The sequence below is a fragment of the Bufo bufo genome, chromosome 10 (assembly GCF_905171765.1).
Source record: "Bufo bufo chromosome 10, aBufBuf1.1, whole genome shotgun sequence".
Taxonomy (NCBI): Eukaryota; Metazoa; Chordata; class Amphibia; order Anura; family Bufonidae; genus Bufo; species Bufo bufo.
Genome location: NC_053398.1, coordinates 149,789,323 through 149,804,922, shown reverse-complemented (window position 1 = coordinate 149,804,922; position 15,600 = coordinate 149,789,323). Strand labels below are relative to the sequence as shown.

Here is a 15,600-nt window from a genome sequence, read left to right as displayed (position 1 = left end):
GGGCACACAACCCATTTTGCAGTCTGTGCGCTTGCTGCGCCATCATTTTTGCAAACTCCTATAAAAAAAAAAAAAAGTCCTACCCTTGTCTGCAAAACAGGGAAGAATATAACACGTTTGCCACAGAACAGACATATGGATGCAGACAGCACAAGGTTTTTGTCAGCATTTTTTGAGGCCCCATTAAAATGAATAGGTCGACAAAAAATGTGGATTGGATGCAGACCAAAAATACGGTTGTGAGCATGCGGCCTAAAGGGGCCTTTACTTGCAGAAAGCTGGCTGCTGCCACTATGGGGCACGGCTCCTCCGTATCTGAGCGGACGAACACAAGGATGAGGCCAGCTAATATACACAGGCTTTATTTCTGTACACAATTATACACACTCGTTAGTCACCAGAAACGTGTGTTTTATTTGTAAATCAGTGCTCTCGTCTCTATATTAATATATAAATATATTTCAGGACTATTTTAAACACAACTTTTGTTTTCCAGTTCTCGTCGCGTATATAATGCCATGTAAAAAAAAACGGAGCAGGGATCAGAAGCTGGGGGCAAAACCAGCCCTCCTCTGTATTACTGTGGCGTCCTCCTGATGGTTTAACGATGACACAATCATAGGATGCAATGCGCTTTGTAAACTTTTAAGTGCCATAACTCGAAACATTCCAAAACGCAGCCCTACCCCCGTCATCTCTATGGGGATACACCATTTACCCTCAATAGGGGGGCTTCAAGTGAAAGTTTCCTTGACATTCCAGCACCTGCCATGCTGCAGTACCTGACAACCAGTGTCGCAAAAAAGGAATGAATGCACCAAACGGTATCGGGACACAAAGTGAAACAACACGTGTCGGGGTCGGCAATGCTTCCCAGACAATACACCCACACCTCATGTTCTGCCTTAATATCCCCCTCCCCCATGAAGTTTTCATAGGCATAGTCTTGGGCTGATGTGTGTTCTGTTCAAAACCTTAAAAAACGTGTCCCATAGGAAATACCTTACACCTCCCCCCCCCTCCCCTAATAAAACATTTTTCCCCCCTGGAAACATTCAATTTTTTTTCCAAATTTCTGCACTTTTCACTATAAAAAGAAAGAAAATTGTAATTTTTTTTCTTTGTAGTTTTAAATACATCTTAAAAATAACTTACTAAAAAAGGTATTCCCTTCCCCTGCCCTGTAACAAAGACACAGGTGCCTTCTGTAACAGTTATGGTGCTTCAGAATCAGGAGGCGTCCTTTCACCACATGATCTGGACCGACAGTCTTGTAGGTTTTCGGTGTCATAGTGACAGACAGTGCAATTCTGAAATGCGTGGGTGACACCCGGACTGAAACACGTCCTGCTGTCACTGAACAGATGAGGGGGGTGAACCTGTGTACCCCTCTGCGGGCACAGGCGGCAGCGCACCTCGATGCCTTTCCTCTTGGGATATGCGCTCTCTACAGAGTCTTGTGAAGCAGAACGGCGGCCATACTTCCCGGCCGTGCCACAGATTCATTCTAAGTGTCAATATGACAGCAGATCCTTTTATTAATAATTCTTTAATCCTGTGGCTGCAATTGAAGTAGCACAGACCCCTGGACACAACGACCCTCAATGTCCCCCAATTGCTAGGTGATTCTAGTGCTTTGCAACAAATTCAAGCAAAGTCCCTGTTTCCGGTTATTTCACGTGCTCCGCTGCGTGCGATGAACAGTAGTATTTTTTATGGGCGATGAATGTGGACAGGCTGCTGAATTTGATGTTGCAGAGGCGACAATATCTGTGGTTGCCATTTGGCAATGGAGTGGCCAGGCCGAGCTTCGGAGACTGCATTGCTTTATCCCCAGGCAGGAGAGTGAGGGTGGTTGCCCTGAGTCCATCTTCTCTTCGAGTTTCCACCAAAGAATTTAAAGGAAGGGCTGGAGAGTTGGGCAACAGAGGACGGGGGGTGCTGGTTAACACTGGCCATGGAGTGCAGTTTGAAACCGGACTTCCACTGGCAGAGGACGATGACGAACCATCCTTGCTGTTTGCATTGTCTCTGGGCATTTGCAATGGAGAAGCAGATGAGACAGGTGGACTGGGCAAGCTGCCCTCTGATGCAGTACCTGGCTGCGCTCGTGCAGCTAGGACCACTTCCGTGAATGGGCCTTGTAGGCGGTGACCTGGGGTGGCTTTTGCCAAGAGCAGACCATGGACACCTCTCAAATGTTCCAGCAAGTCTCCTCGGATGACCACGTTTGGAGGGCAGTAGGGGCAGGAGGCTGTAGAAGATGGCGATGCCTCTGCTGCAGTCGGGTACTGCAGAATGGGTTTAGTGTCTGGAATGGAGGTGAAGGGCATGGCAATAGACTGGGTGGACTCATTAACGGATCCTGGACTTCGTCTCTCTACTTTCACCTTCACTAGGTCTTCCCCGATCTTTGCAGCTGTGTTGACAGAGGTTTTCATTTTCTGAAGTTGCTGCAGAGCCTTCTGTTGTAAAGGAGCCACAGGGCAAGAGAACTTCTTGTGTGCCAAGTAGCTTTCAAGGCTATTGAAGCTGATGCGGCAGGCGGTGCATTCATGGTAGTCTGTCAATGGGACCACTGCTGCAGCGGGAGATGGCACCGGAGTGTCCACCAGAAGACGAGGTTTCTTGCTCAAATCTATGGGTCCATCAGCATCATCGGGGCTGGAGCTTGGAGAGGGTACGGCAGGAGCGGTTATGAGGCCTTGTATCATGGGCAGCACCTCTATTCGGTTTAGCGAAAGCAATGCTGAAGGAGTCACCTCTGCTGTGGGCATTCCATGAATTTCATAAAGCTTTCGTCGTTTGCGTGTTCGTGGGGTGGGCTGAGGTGTGTACGGCAGCCCTGGCTTGTTCATGCCAGGCCGGCGAAGGGGAGGATCATGGCGTGAGGCGCAGTAGTAACGTTTGTGCACCATGTAGGTGTCATGTCTGCTGAATCGGATGTTGCACGCTTCACACACAGTGCGTGTTGGGTCTTCATCTGTGTCATCTAAGGAGCTAGGACTCTGGCTACCTTCACTAACATGTCCACTCCCTGTGGGTTCACTCTCTGTTCCAACACCCTCTTCAACCTTAATGGATACTACAGGAGCGCTGCTTTCTCCTCCAGCTTCTTCCTGGGGTGGGATTGTCCCTTGGTCATCTACAGCTGGTAAAGTAGAAGTGCCAGGGGCCACTGTGGCTCGTATGGGTGTCACTTTTATTTTGCGGGCAGTGGCAGGGCTATCCTCTGACACGTGCCTCCCCGAGCAGTAAAGTCTCTTGTGCACATAATAATTATTGATATTATTAAAGGTAATTTCACACTCAAAACAAGTTGCACCCTTGGGCGCTGCATTCCCTGAAAAGCCAGCCGGACTTGCCGCTTGGCCTTGTTTCAGCCGGCTGTGGACCAGCTCAGACATCTTTGCCAGGATCTCGGAAGCTTGTGGTACAATGGCAGGAGCTGCTTCGTGTCCAAAGACATAGTGTGGCATGATGACTGTACCACCACCGGCTGCTGCTCCGGATTCATTAGGGACCGGACTGGACCCAGGTGTGGGGCTGGAGATTTCAGTCTTTATTTTGATAGCTGGAGATGGCACCAGTGCCGCTGCATCAGTGGTATCAGAGCTGGCAGCACCAGATTCAGTGATGGGCAGCAATGGTTCGGGCTCTTCTTTAATCTTGACTTTGAGTGGAGGTTCCTCACTTCCTGACAAAGATGAGGCTGGAGATGTCCTGTCACCATTTTTCAGGACTTCAGGAGGCTGCTCCGCTTCTGAACCCGGTGGGGACTGGGCGGACTGTGCAGTGATGGGGATGGGAGATGTAGTGTGCAGTATGGCGTGTTGTTGCAGACTGGCCAGTCCATCCGCTAAAAATCCACACAAGCTGCACTTTAAAAGAGTGGCGGACGAGCCCTGATTTACTGCTGTGGAAATGAAAGAAAATCTCATTACTAAGGAGGAAGCAATATGTGCACATGGATTGCATATTATTCTTAACTGGAAATCATGTACAATTCCTGCCAGAAGTATTGCATCTTAAATGGGCACTAACCTTACAAGCCAAGAACTAAACAGTGCTGGAATGTTATATATTCATAGAAAACTTTTTTTTTTATGGTCCAATGTAAAGTGAATGTGGGAGGAACAATGGTTGTTCCTCCCTTATTCATTTCTACTGATTATCGGCAGCACAACCCTAATTACACAGGGGAGATGTGCTCCTGATAATCGTACATCTTTCATCCTGATGAGAGCTGTCAATCAGACAACAAACAAGCCTTGCTCATTTATCAGCTGAGCGACGGCACGATTATATGGGCCAGTTATCGGGACCAAATGTTCCTGATAATTGGCCTGAAAGTCAATTGGTCTAAGGCATTAGGGCTCACGAACATGGGCGCCCCGTGCTGGGGACCGCAGATAGCAGTCCGCAATGCACGGGTACCAGCCATGTGGCTGCCGTTTGCAGATGTGGATCCACAGACTTGAATGGGTCCGTGATCTACAAGATTTAGTCCGCACTGCAAAAGAATAAAACAAGTCCAATTGTTTTGCGGTGCGGAGGCACGAACCGAAATCCTACAGAAGTGCTCCATAGTGCTTCCGCTCCTTATCTTACAGATTGCGAAGTGAATGTTTGCAGTTTGCAATATGGGCACGGTCCGCACACGTTCATGTGCCCTTAGGCCTCATGCACACGACAGTATTTTTTTGCGGTCTGCAAAAAGCTGTTCCGTTGTTCCGTGATCCGTTTTTGTTTCCGTGTGTCTTCCTTGATTTTTGGAGGATCACCAGACATAAAAAGTGAAAAATGATAGGAAAAAAACCAGACGCGGACACGGATGACAATCTGGTGTGCCTCAGTGTTTTTTCACGGACCCATTGACTTGAATGGGTCCGCAAACCGTTGTCCGTGAAAAAAATAGGACAGGTCATATTTTTTTGACGGACTGGAAACACGGATCACGGACGCGGATGACAAAAGGTGCATTATCAGAGTTTTCAACGGACCCATTGAAAGTCAATGGGTCCGCAGAAAATCACGGAAAACGGAACAACGAACACGAAACACAACAACAGTCGTGTGCACGAGGCCTTATTCACACAGTCAGTGTTTGGTCAGTGATTTATATCAGTGATTGTGAGCCAAAACCAGGAGGGGAAACTACACAGAGATCAGGTATAATGAAAAGACTTATTCCTGTTCTCTGTTTCTGACTCACAATCACTGATTGAAAACACTGCTGTGTGAATAAGACCTAGGGCTGGGGCTACACAGCGATCCTGGCCACGAAATCAGTCACACAACCAAGGATTGCCGTGTATCAGTGGAGCCAAAGTGGTCACATCACAACTCCCAAGTCACCACGTCCCCAGAATAGCAAAAGAAAAAATATATAAATCGAGCAGGTTTGGGTTTCTTTGCAATTCTAGGGTCGATGTCACAGCAACTTGTGGGTCGGGCTGCATCCCCATTCATTTCTATGGATGCACTGCTACACAGCAATCTTTGGTCACGTGCCATGTACCTCCAAACAGGATAGGGCCCTTAAGCAAGACTTGTGCTAAAAGCCCAAGCAAAGAGGAAGTTACTGAGCCAGGAAAGGAAGTAGAATATATGGAGTGACAGAAATCCATCCACCAGTTTTTTTTTTTTTTTTTATAAAATAAAAATGATATACAATAGTCACATATGTGTTGTTCGGGTTAGACCTCTCACCCCTCCTGACATGTCTGCTTTAGAACCTACTCGCATTTCCCATGAAATAATTCTGGAGCATCTATTCTTAAGACTCTATGTTGTGCAGTTCCTTTTATTATTCCTGCTAGAAGTTCTGAATGAGTTGCTGGCAGTGAGGGTGCAGCTGTCCCCGTCTTAAACTGGCAGCACTGCTTGGATAGTGTCAGACTGTGCAGGGACACACCCCAACTGATAACACCCAGCTGGACCCTCACTGCAAACTGCTAGCAATTAATTCATAACTTTTAGCAGGAATAATAAAAGAATGGCAGAAAGCAGAGTTATAGAAATAGATGCTTCAGAAAGTAGTTTCTAAACAGACATGTCAGGAGAGGTTCCAGGACATCTTTAATTTGTGGTAAGATATTTTTTGCAAGTGTCCTTTTAAAGAGACAGTGACACTAAACTGTACACGCACCAGAGTTAACAGACTTGACTGTAGGTAGTGTTTTTACAAGAGGAAACGCATCAACCTTGGCTCCTGGTTGGCAGATCATGTGATTAGTCACTAGGTGGCTATAGAGAATGTCCCGGGTGGTGGAGATGAAGCCGCATCCATGGCACATACCTGGAAAAGAGTGAATGAGAATTAGAAAATGAGGCGCTCTACTTCAAGATTTCTGTGTGGAGTACTTATCCATAAATAATAAGCGTACGTCTCTTGATAATGTGAGTGATCTTTGGTGCATATAGGAACGGATTCTCTCCATTCAATTAAGGTGGCCGCAAAATTAGATGAATGTTTGTGAGACCAGCCAACCGTCTAATGTGTGTATAGGGGCCTTCCGATTCCTCCAAGGGACCGTGCCCACATTGCAACCTGCCACCAGGTGTATCTTACTCCTCTCTTCCTATTGATGGCACAAGCAAGCTTGGCTGAGCATGCATTGGTATGGGGGAGGGGAGGTTCTGGTGTTGCGGGTGGTGAACCTCTGCTGCCAGATTTTGATTAGAAAATGCCAGGTTGAAAAGAATAGCCAGAATATGCATGTGCTCTCAATCTGAGGAGGGGTGACTTATCTCCCCAAGAACAAAAGAATCAGACATACTGAAACCCATCCTTCTCTTCCTGACATCTGTCAGGAGGCCCCCATAAACATTGGATGGTCAGCTGATCCCACTGAAATCGACTGACACACATCGAACACGTATTGTCAGGTCAGCTTAAAGGGGTGATCTGCCTTATTCCAAAAACAGCACTACGCTGACTATGGGTTGTGTGTATTATTGCAGTCAGTGGGGCATAGCTGCAATACTGCACATAACCTGTGGACAGGGGCGATACTATTTGTTCAAGAAAGCAGCCATGTTTTTCTATTCCTGGACAACTCCTTTCAGTTTCACATAATAAGCAGGGATGTCCCACCTGTAGCCTTCAGCTATGAAAGCATGCTAGGAGCGCCGCAGGTCGGACATCCCTGGATAAGGTATTATCTGTGGGTTTCTCGGGAAATCCCTGGAGTTCCTGACCCTTTAAATTAGGACAGTGCCTAAAGGAAATAGTCACATGAGCAAATCACCTCTGCACCTTAGGAAAGCCTTACAAGTTGTCACTAACACGCGACTGGTGGAGAAGTGGCACTGAATTCATATTAAGAACCCCAGTTGTAGATCACTTACCGTTCAGGGTGTCTGTGTGAACCTTCAGATGACGCTCACAGTTTGCCTTGGTCGTGAACGCGGACAGACAGATCAAGCACACGAACGGTCTCTCGCCTGCGAAAAGATAAGCGTCTCAGTTATTTAGCCTCTTGCTGCACCACCTTGGGCTCCTTGTTATCACAAAGCAATGCTAGCCACTTGTACTAATAGAGAGGAGTGCGCTGCACTCTGATTAAGATGGCGAGATAATGTCCTATGATGCTATTAATCTGAAGGGGACACTTTGAACAAATGGATTGGAGCCTATTATAAAACAGAGGAGGCGGCAGATTAAATATCTCCCTCTACGCAGCGCACAATATGTCTCAGATCAGATTGTTGCAATGAGAAGCTTTAGATTAACCCTCTGCTTACCAAACTCCTGTTGCCGGGGGTGTGAGGGCAACTCAGGGTTAAGCAGGCTTCCCACATTTAGAACTACTGTGATCAGAGATGAGCTCCACAGTGCGGTATCCTTAATTCACCTGAGTTCCTCCAATCAGAGCTGCTGATTAAAGGTTTTCCTCATCAGGACTGAAAGTCTCTTCCGGTTGCAGGATTTTCATACACTGCTTATGTCTAGGGCTGGGACTACATGGCAATTATTGCTGCTGCACGACTGAAGAATGCTGTGCAGCAGTGCAGCCATTCAGCTGAATAGGGCTGCAGCAAGACTTGCAAGTTGCACTGTGGCCCCATTCAGTACAATGACTGCACTGCTATAGTGATGGCTGCAAAAGAGTTAAACCAGCACCTCCCAACTATATGTAAAGAGAGTGCAGGTGCACGCAACCATGGACTACATGTAGCAGCAGACTGCTATATGCACAAAGAAACAGGAAAACATGGAAAACAAGAATAAATGTAAACTGCAGCACTGCTATACTTACTACATGAAAATTAGAAGCTCTTTGTGCATATTTTTGATCAAGAAAATGTCAGACCCATCTACCAGCGACAAGGTGGCTTCTATCAGACAGGACCTACACTAAGAGTCGTAACTTTCCTGGGATTTTGGCCTAAATTTTCAGGGCAAGGTAGAACCCAGCTCTGGGCACCAGGCAGACGGACGGGACAGTGGTGTTTGGTCATGTGACATGTGAACAGCTCGTAGCCCCAGCCTAATAGAAGCATGGAGATCCACGGATGTCAACCCCAAAAATGACGTATAATGCAATATTGAGCCTGATTTTAAGGCTAAAGAAGTAATGTAAGCAAAAAGATTTTTAAGATCTGTTTGCTGTCAGTGAATGGGATTATTTTTGTTCACATCCAGAGACTGAAAACCTGTTCTGATTGTTTATCACAATGTATCAGCCCTGACCACTGCTTCTCTGTGAGGCGCTCTAGTGGTTAGTGAAATGGTAAGTAAGCTGCACAGTATTTCCTATTTTCCTAAAGTCTTAGATTTAGCAGCTAATTTACTATTTATGTATATTTGAATGTTATACTGAAACAAATGATATATTTTTCAATATTTTAGATTATGGATTTCAACTATGGGTGGTGTGGCCTCAGTACAATAAGTGTGAGACGCACTAGTTTCATCACATATCTCACACGTGCCCTTATGGTTTGTTACCATGTACCGGTCTGGAGTCCAGGCTGCTTAGCTCGCAGAGGATTGTCTAGACTGGCACGGCCATAAACATTTCAGCTGTGGTCAGGATTTTAGCCTCTACACTGACAGGGATCCTCTGAATAGGTCATCGGTATCTGATTCTCAAACTGATCAGCTGTTTCAGAAGGCACCGTGGCCGCCTCTCAGCTCATCAAGCACAGCGCCGATGACCGTGACCTCACTGGCCGAGGTATGGTGCTACTGTGAGCGCTGCTGCCATCTCAAGCGATGGACCCCCCAATCAGATAAACCCCTTTAAACATTAATATTTCCAGGTTAGATCAGGAGGTTGTATTTCAGAGGTGATGGGGTGGGGCAGAATTAGAGCAATATTTTGAAGATATTCTATGTGTCACTCTCCTTTGAACTCTATGGAGATTTGGGACCCCTACCACTCGATAAAAACTATTAGGATGGGAATGTAAAGGAGTCAGAGAACAATATGAATAAATAGTATTTTTAGGATGTGTTTAAGGATGAGCGAACCTGAACTTTACAGGTTTAGGTGGTGTATGAATTCCGTTATACCGGAATATAATAATGAATTCGTAGATGGAATGCAAAACGGAAGCCTTTAGGAGGCATTCCATCTTGATCCGTCATAATTGAAGTCTATGGCCAAGCATAACGGATCCGTCTGGACAAAGTCCTGCATAACGGAAACCAGACGGATCTGTTATTATTATAGCGCCATTAATTCCATGGCGCTGTACATATGATAAAGCGGTGCACATACATAATTGCACTAAGCATGAACAAGACGAGTTACAGACTGGTACAGAAGGAGCCCTGCCCGCGAGGGCTTACAATCTATGCTTGGCCATAGACTTCTATTATAACAGATCAAAACGGAATGCCTCTTAAAGGCTTCCATTTGCATCCCGTCTACGAATCCCATTATATTACATTATAATGGAATCTGTAACAGAAGCTTTAAAGTTCCGCTCATCCCTAGATATGTTTAAACTCAAACTATAAAGTTCTGTGATTCTACGCACCGCTGTGACTCCTCATGTGAATCTCCAGGGAGCTTGCGCTTGGGCAGCTTTTCTTGCACTGGGGAAAGGGACATATCCTCTCATTGGGGTAGGAGTCTTTAGGCTTTTCTTCAACTGACGGGGAGGTTGAGCTCTGACGGCTGGCGCAATAATACATAAGGTGTGCCTGCAGGTTCCGCTCGCTGCGATACCAGATGCCACAGTCCTTGCAGGGAAATACATCCTCTGGAATAGAAGGGCAGCAAAAGTTAGGAGGGGAGCATTAAAGGCAAAGTAATAAAACAAAGTAATTCTTGCCTAAGCACAGTGGCAGGCCACTGATCAAACAACATGCCAGCATGTGGCCCTAAAGATTTTTTGGACAAGGCCAGAAAATTCATAACTTTTACACAAACACAATTAAAACATTGGTAAATCTGCCCATTAGGGGCCCGTTTGTTGAATCTTTAGAACCCAGTACATGGTCAGCCCTGCAGTGATGTCTACAAATACTGTGGTAAAAGTGTATGATGAAATGAATACAGAAATGCAAACATTGTGCTCCTGAACTCGGCGTCAGCCACATCACTTACTGTTCACAACTGCTGTAGCCAGGATGGAAGCCATGCCGGCTTGTTGGGGGAGCAGTGGAAATTCTGTGTGGATGGGGGTCTCCTGGGAGGGTTCGCAGGGCTCCTCTTTTATTTTGAAGTTGGGGATGGCCTGGGGTTCAGCCATAAGGAAGGCTTTGATGACATCCCCTGGTTGAAGGTCTTGTGAGGTCTTGCACCAGATCTGGTCACCTGGACACGGGGACAGCCCTTAGGTTAGCACCTCCATTACTTCTCGACTCGAACACATTATTACATCAGGTTCTCACCTTTCCGATATATAACAGAGTTGGCTTCTAGCTCACAAGTGACGAGAGTCAGATTCTTCAGCCAGCAGTCACTATCCACTTCCAGAGACAGGGAGCCATTCTAGAAAGAGACATGAGGAAAGCTGTTACAACATTCTACATTACACAAAGATTATTAAGGGTTAATGGTAGCAGCTTTATACAGAAATGACCCCTAAATTCATGTCCTGACGTACTTTGTGCTTCTGGGAGTCCATGAGAGGACAAGTCACTACTCCGAAAAGATCTACTATTGTCTCGTCTGCAAAGCCATGTGCTGCTGGGACATCTGTGGAGGGTAACGGGTCCAAACAGAGCAGGACTGAACCACTCCGAAAAAGGCTGCGATAAAACTTCAAGGGGTTAATGCCTGATAGGTGTGGTGTCCATCTAGCAGGAGAATTGGGGTCCCCTTCTCCGCAATCCAGTGAAGAGGCCGTGCATGCGGCTCTCTCCAATGTGCAATACAGAAGCTGCAGAGATGGTCTACAACGTCACAACTGCAATGGAGACAGCTCCATGTATAGATCGTCGCCTTTCAACCTCATCCAAAACAAGGCTCTAGTAAGCCCATTCTCTGCCTGACCACTGGTACTTACACATCCTTACTTCTACTCTGCTCTGACATAAGAACATGTGAGCAGCCATCATGTATGTCTAGGTCCAGATGGTTGGGGGCTGCAGGTTGTGAATCCCAAGATGCAGTCAGAAACCACAGCCCGTTAAATGCCATTGCAGCCAGCGACAAGCAGGTGGCGCTCTTCGCCTTTGGTTGCAGATCTAGCTGTCTGGAGTGCTATACTTTGCTCTGACTTATCTGACGATTGGAGTGTTATTATGAGAAATGTCACCGCGCTTCACTTTGTCAGGGACTTAATGCGCTGCTCACTGGTTCCGAGATGTTTTTCACATGCTCTGCACCATGTTGCCACGATCACCATTATCAGTGTGTTCAAATGGGCCCTAATGCCCTGCACTACAGTCACCAGCTGCAAGCACGGGCACAAACATCTGGAAAATGACAAAGAAAGTGACAATGTCGATTCTACTTCAAATCAAATTCCCAGGAAAATAATGATACTAAGCCTGCCACATAGCAGATAGGAGTCCATTCAATAGTGCAGTTAATAAGTGCCCTTAGGGTTAGGATAATGATTCACGTAGTAGGAGTCCTAAGGGATAAACGCCATGAATCCATTTGGATCTTAACCATTCCAACACTGCAGAAGCTGGCAATACTGTGAGCCCTGCGGCTTCCCGTAGATTCCCCTCTGCTCAGGACCGAGTCCTTCCATGTCTCTAATGAATATTAATGAGCGCAGAGAAAGAGAAATTAATCTGCCTGATCCTCAGATGGCTGCGTCAGTAACGATATGAAATCTAATTATTCCTTCCAATATTTCTAAGACCCTCGAACAGAGCGCTGGTGCTAGTCAGCTCTGGCTTATCACTGTGATGGGCTGCGTGTTCCCAGAACGATAAAGAGCCGGGCACTGCTGATGATGCAGAAAAGCCCTCATTGTCAAACACGAGCGGCCTGCCTTCTTCACCTTCCCCTGGTGCCGCTCAAAATGCATTAGCAAGTACAGCTCCCGCGATGACACAAGCAATTAGGAAGAACGGGCAAAGAAACGCAGGGAGATGAGACTTGTATCTGCACATATCTGTCCGCAGCAGATTCTGTCTGACAGTCTTCATTCTACCTGCTGCAATGTGCAGAGAACACATATCCACCATTACTGCCATGGACCAGTGCAGCCGACTATGCTGGAAAGCTCCGAGTAACTTAATATGACCATAGACACACACGTGATACATGTGGGACATGATGGAAAAGTCTTGGTCATTATGGGGACTTCGTGTCCACTAAAAGGCATCTGTCACCACATACGTCCAAATAAAAATGGCTGACCGTTGAGATGTGCCCTGGTCAGCCGAACGCCACAGTCTTGGTCCCATCTTTCTCACTGCCCACATTGCCAATAAAACTGCAGTTTTATAATATGCAAATGAGCCCCTAGGAGCAACGAGGGTGGTGCCATTGCACCCAGAGGCTCCCGCTCGCTGCCTCGCATGCAGCGTCCCCACTGCATTCAGACTGATAGGCCGGCAGCGAAAACATATTCACACATGGCCCTGAAGTCTTGCAGGAGCGCGTTCAGCACATGGGCAGTCAAGGGATGCAGATGGACATTCTCCAACCCGTTACTGGGCATGTACTGAACGCGCTCCCTCGAGAAGTCAGCTCCAAGTGCCTGTCCTGTCAGCCTTAGCGGTGGGGACGCTGAATGGAGGGCAGTGAGTGGGAGCCTCTGGGAGCAACAGCACCACCCTTGTTGCTCCTATGGGGCTCATTTGCATATTACAAAACTGCAGCTTTCTTGGCAGTGTGGGCACCAAGGAAGATGGGACCAAGACTGTGGTGTTCGGCTGACCAGCGCACATCTCAAAGGTCAGCCAGTTTTATTTGGACACGTGGTGACAGATGGCCTTTAAGGCTCTGTTCACATCTTGTATTTACTTCACTTTTTGGAGTATAACGGGGAACGCTGCTGACACATGTGCCGAACGTGCTCATTGGCCCTCAAATACCCAGCCTATGCCACGTGGCCTCTAATTTCCTGTGTGACAATATGGACAGATTTTTGTAGTATGTTTTGTAACACAAAACCACGTGTCCACAAATCAATCGTTTACAGGAACCTTTAAGGGGTGGAAAAAGACTTGCAGGGTATGCAGGAGTACAGTACGGGGAAGCTGTATCTTTAACCCCCCCCCCCCCCAAATGTCTGTGACAAGATGTGTTGTTTTCTTCTGAAACAAAGAGGTCAGTGTCTCTGCTCTGAACTCTGCCTGATAGCATCAGAAACTCTATCTAGACTGCATCCGCTGCACGGCTGATCCAGGGAAGGGGCTTCTAAAGTCTGGCACAGTTACCAGGAACGCTGCACTGGGTGAATTGGAGGAGGGGGACGCAGCCTATTTACTTACACTAGGCTGAATAATTAACTAAATAGGTGAAGTTCTGCAGCTTGTATTTACTGCAGGATCATGACCTCTGTGAGCCCCATCCAACAGCATCCATTTATTAGATTAGTGCAGTCAAAGGCTGGGGTGCTGAAATCCCCCACTGCAGCCAGTCCAGCTTAAAGGGGTTGTGTCATCTGGGACTTTGATAAGTGCAGGTCCCACCTCTGATATCCGCACCTTTCCCTAAAACAGGCCCCTGAAAGTGTAGGAGAGCACACCGTGCATGTGGGGGCGTGCGAGCTCGGCTATTTGGGGAACTTCCATAGAAATAAACGGAGAGAGGCAAAGCATGTGCGACTGCTGTCTGCGCAAGTTCTGTTCTGGAGATTGCAGCAGGTCCCAGAGGTGGGATGCACATCTATATGACAATGTACAAAATTAGCAAAGTGGATGAGATTTTAACGCAGCGTTTTTTGTACTGACCTTCAGCGCGGATATGAAATCTGCAGCTTGTTAATTTATGCTCCGCTCTCCAAAACTGCAGCAATGCCAGAGGGGGCAACAAGTGCCAGGCCCTCCCAGGAAGATGGGCACTAGCTATGGGCCCACTCTGATCTATTTATAATAATAATTCCATGCTATAGAAATATGAAGCGAGTGCCTCATGTGATTTCTGTGGCTCCATGACCACGGCACACACTAGACAAAATGGAAACGTGCCTCTGTGGCAGATCTGCTGATTCGAGCTCTAAGGCTCCATTCACACGTCCGTGGTGTGTTGCGGACCCGCAAATTTGCGGATCCGCAACACACCCGCCCGGCACCCCTATAGAAATGCCTATTCTTGTCCGCAAGCTGCGGACAAGAATGGGACATGTTCTGTCTTTTGCGGAGCTGCGGACCTGAAGATCGGGGCCGCGCTCCGCAAATGCTGACAGCACACTGTGTGCTGTCCGCATCCATTCCGTCCCCATAAAAAAAGAATGGGTCCGCACCCGTTCCGCAAAATTGCGGAACGGATGCGGACCCATTTGCGGATGTGTGAATGGAGCCTAAAGCAGATTAATACAGTGAATATTGTAGAAAAACACAATTTCTAGAGGGAGATAGGTGGAGCCGAGGATACTGTACCGAGAAACCCCTGAGCTGCAGATTCCGCCATTTCTCCGGTTTTATATATGGATTAGAAATAAGCAAATCGATTTGTTCATCAATCAGATTTCTTGAGCAGCGAGGGGCTGTCCTTGTAAGGAAAGGAAAGTTTTGTGTGCAGAACGTGCAGTTAGTATTTCTCTACATTTAAAGTGGGTTTTCTGTACAATGACATCCCTCTACGCTCCTGTACAGATAGGGTTAATGGGCAGCCTGGCAACCTGTGCATTTCTTACAGAGCAGGGCTATCTCATCAGAGGATGTGCGACAATTAGAGAAAATGGTTTTCTGCCAGGAAGGAGAGAGAAGCAGCGGAGGAAGTTGAAAGATACTTCAAGTGTTAAGGATGGACCTTCTCCATCCTGCCTCTCCTAGGGCTGCACTGATATCAGGGACTAGGGGGGAAAATGATGAGCTGCAAACCATCAAGACACCCGATAAGGGCTGGGGCCAACGTCGAAAACATCAGGGAAAATATTTAGACAATAATGAAGCATCGGGAAAGCAGGACATTATCTGGGAGGAATCAATCACTTGGCTGTCTTATGTCTCGACTAGTGGCGCCACAAGATCATAACACCCCGAACAGGGGAGATAAGGGGTTAATG

The 15,600-nt window shown here is 47.0% G+C and overlaps 1 protein-coding gene across 7 annotated transcripts in view; it reads right to left on the bottom strand.

The window, feature by feature from the left end:
• Window positions 1–346: 346 nt before the first annotated feature.
• Window positions 347–15,600, bottom strand: part of ZFPM1 (zinc finger protein, FOG family member 1) — an 87,517-nt gene continuing 72,263 nt past the window's right edge. For 6 of the 7 annotated variants that reach the window (XM_040409302.1, XM_040409303.1, XM_040409305.1 and 3 more), the window contains 6 exons: window positions 10,853–10,952; window positions 10,566–10,775; window positions 9,994–10,218; window positions 7,354–7,449; window positions 6,152–6,301; window positions 347–3,916 (listed from right to left, as the gene is read on the bottom strand). In XM_040409302.1, coding sequence (XP_040265236.1) covers window positions 1,671–3,916; window positions 6,152–6,301; window positions 7,354–7,449; window positions 9,994–10,218; window positions 10,566–10,775; window positions 10,853–10,952 — 3,027 coding nt within the window. In that variant the 3' untranslated portion in view covers window positions 347–1,670. The remainder of the gene's footprint in view (window positions 3,917–6,151; window positions 6,302–7,353; window positions 7,450–9,993; window positions 10,219–10,565; window positions 10,776–10,852; window positions 10,953–15,600) is intronic. The other variant, XM_040409304.1, reaches the window with a different exon arrangement.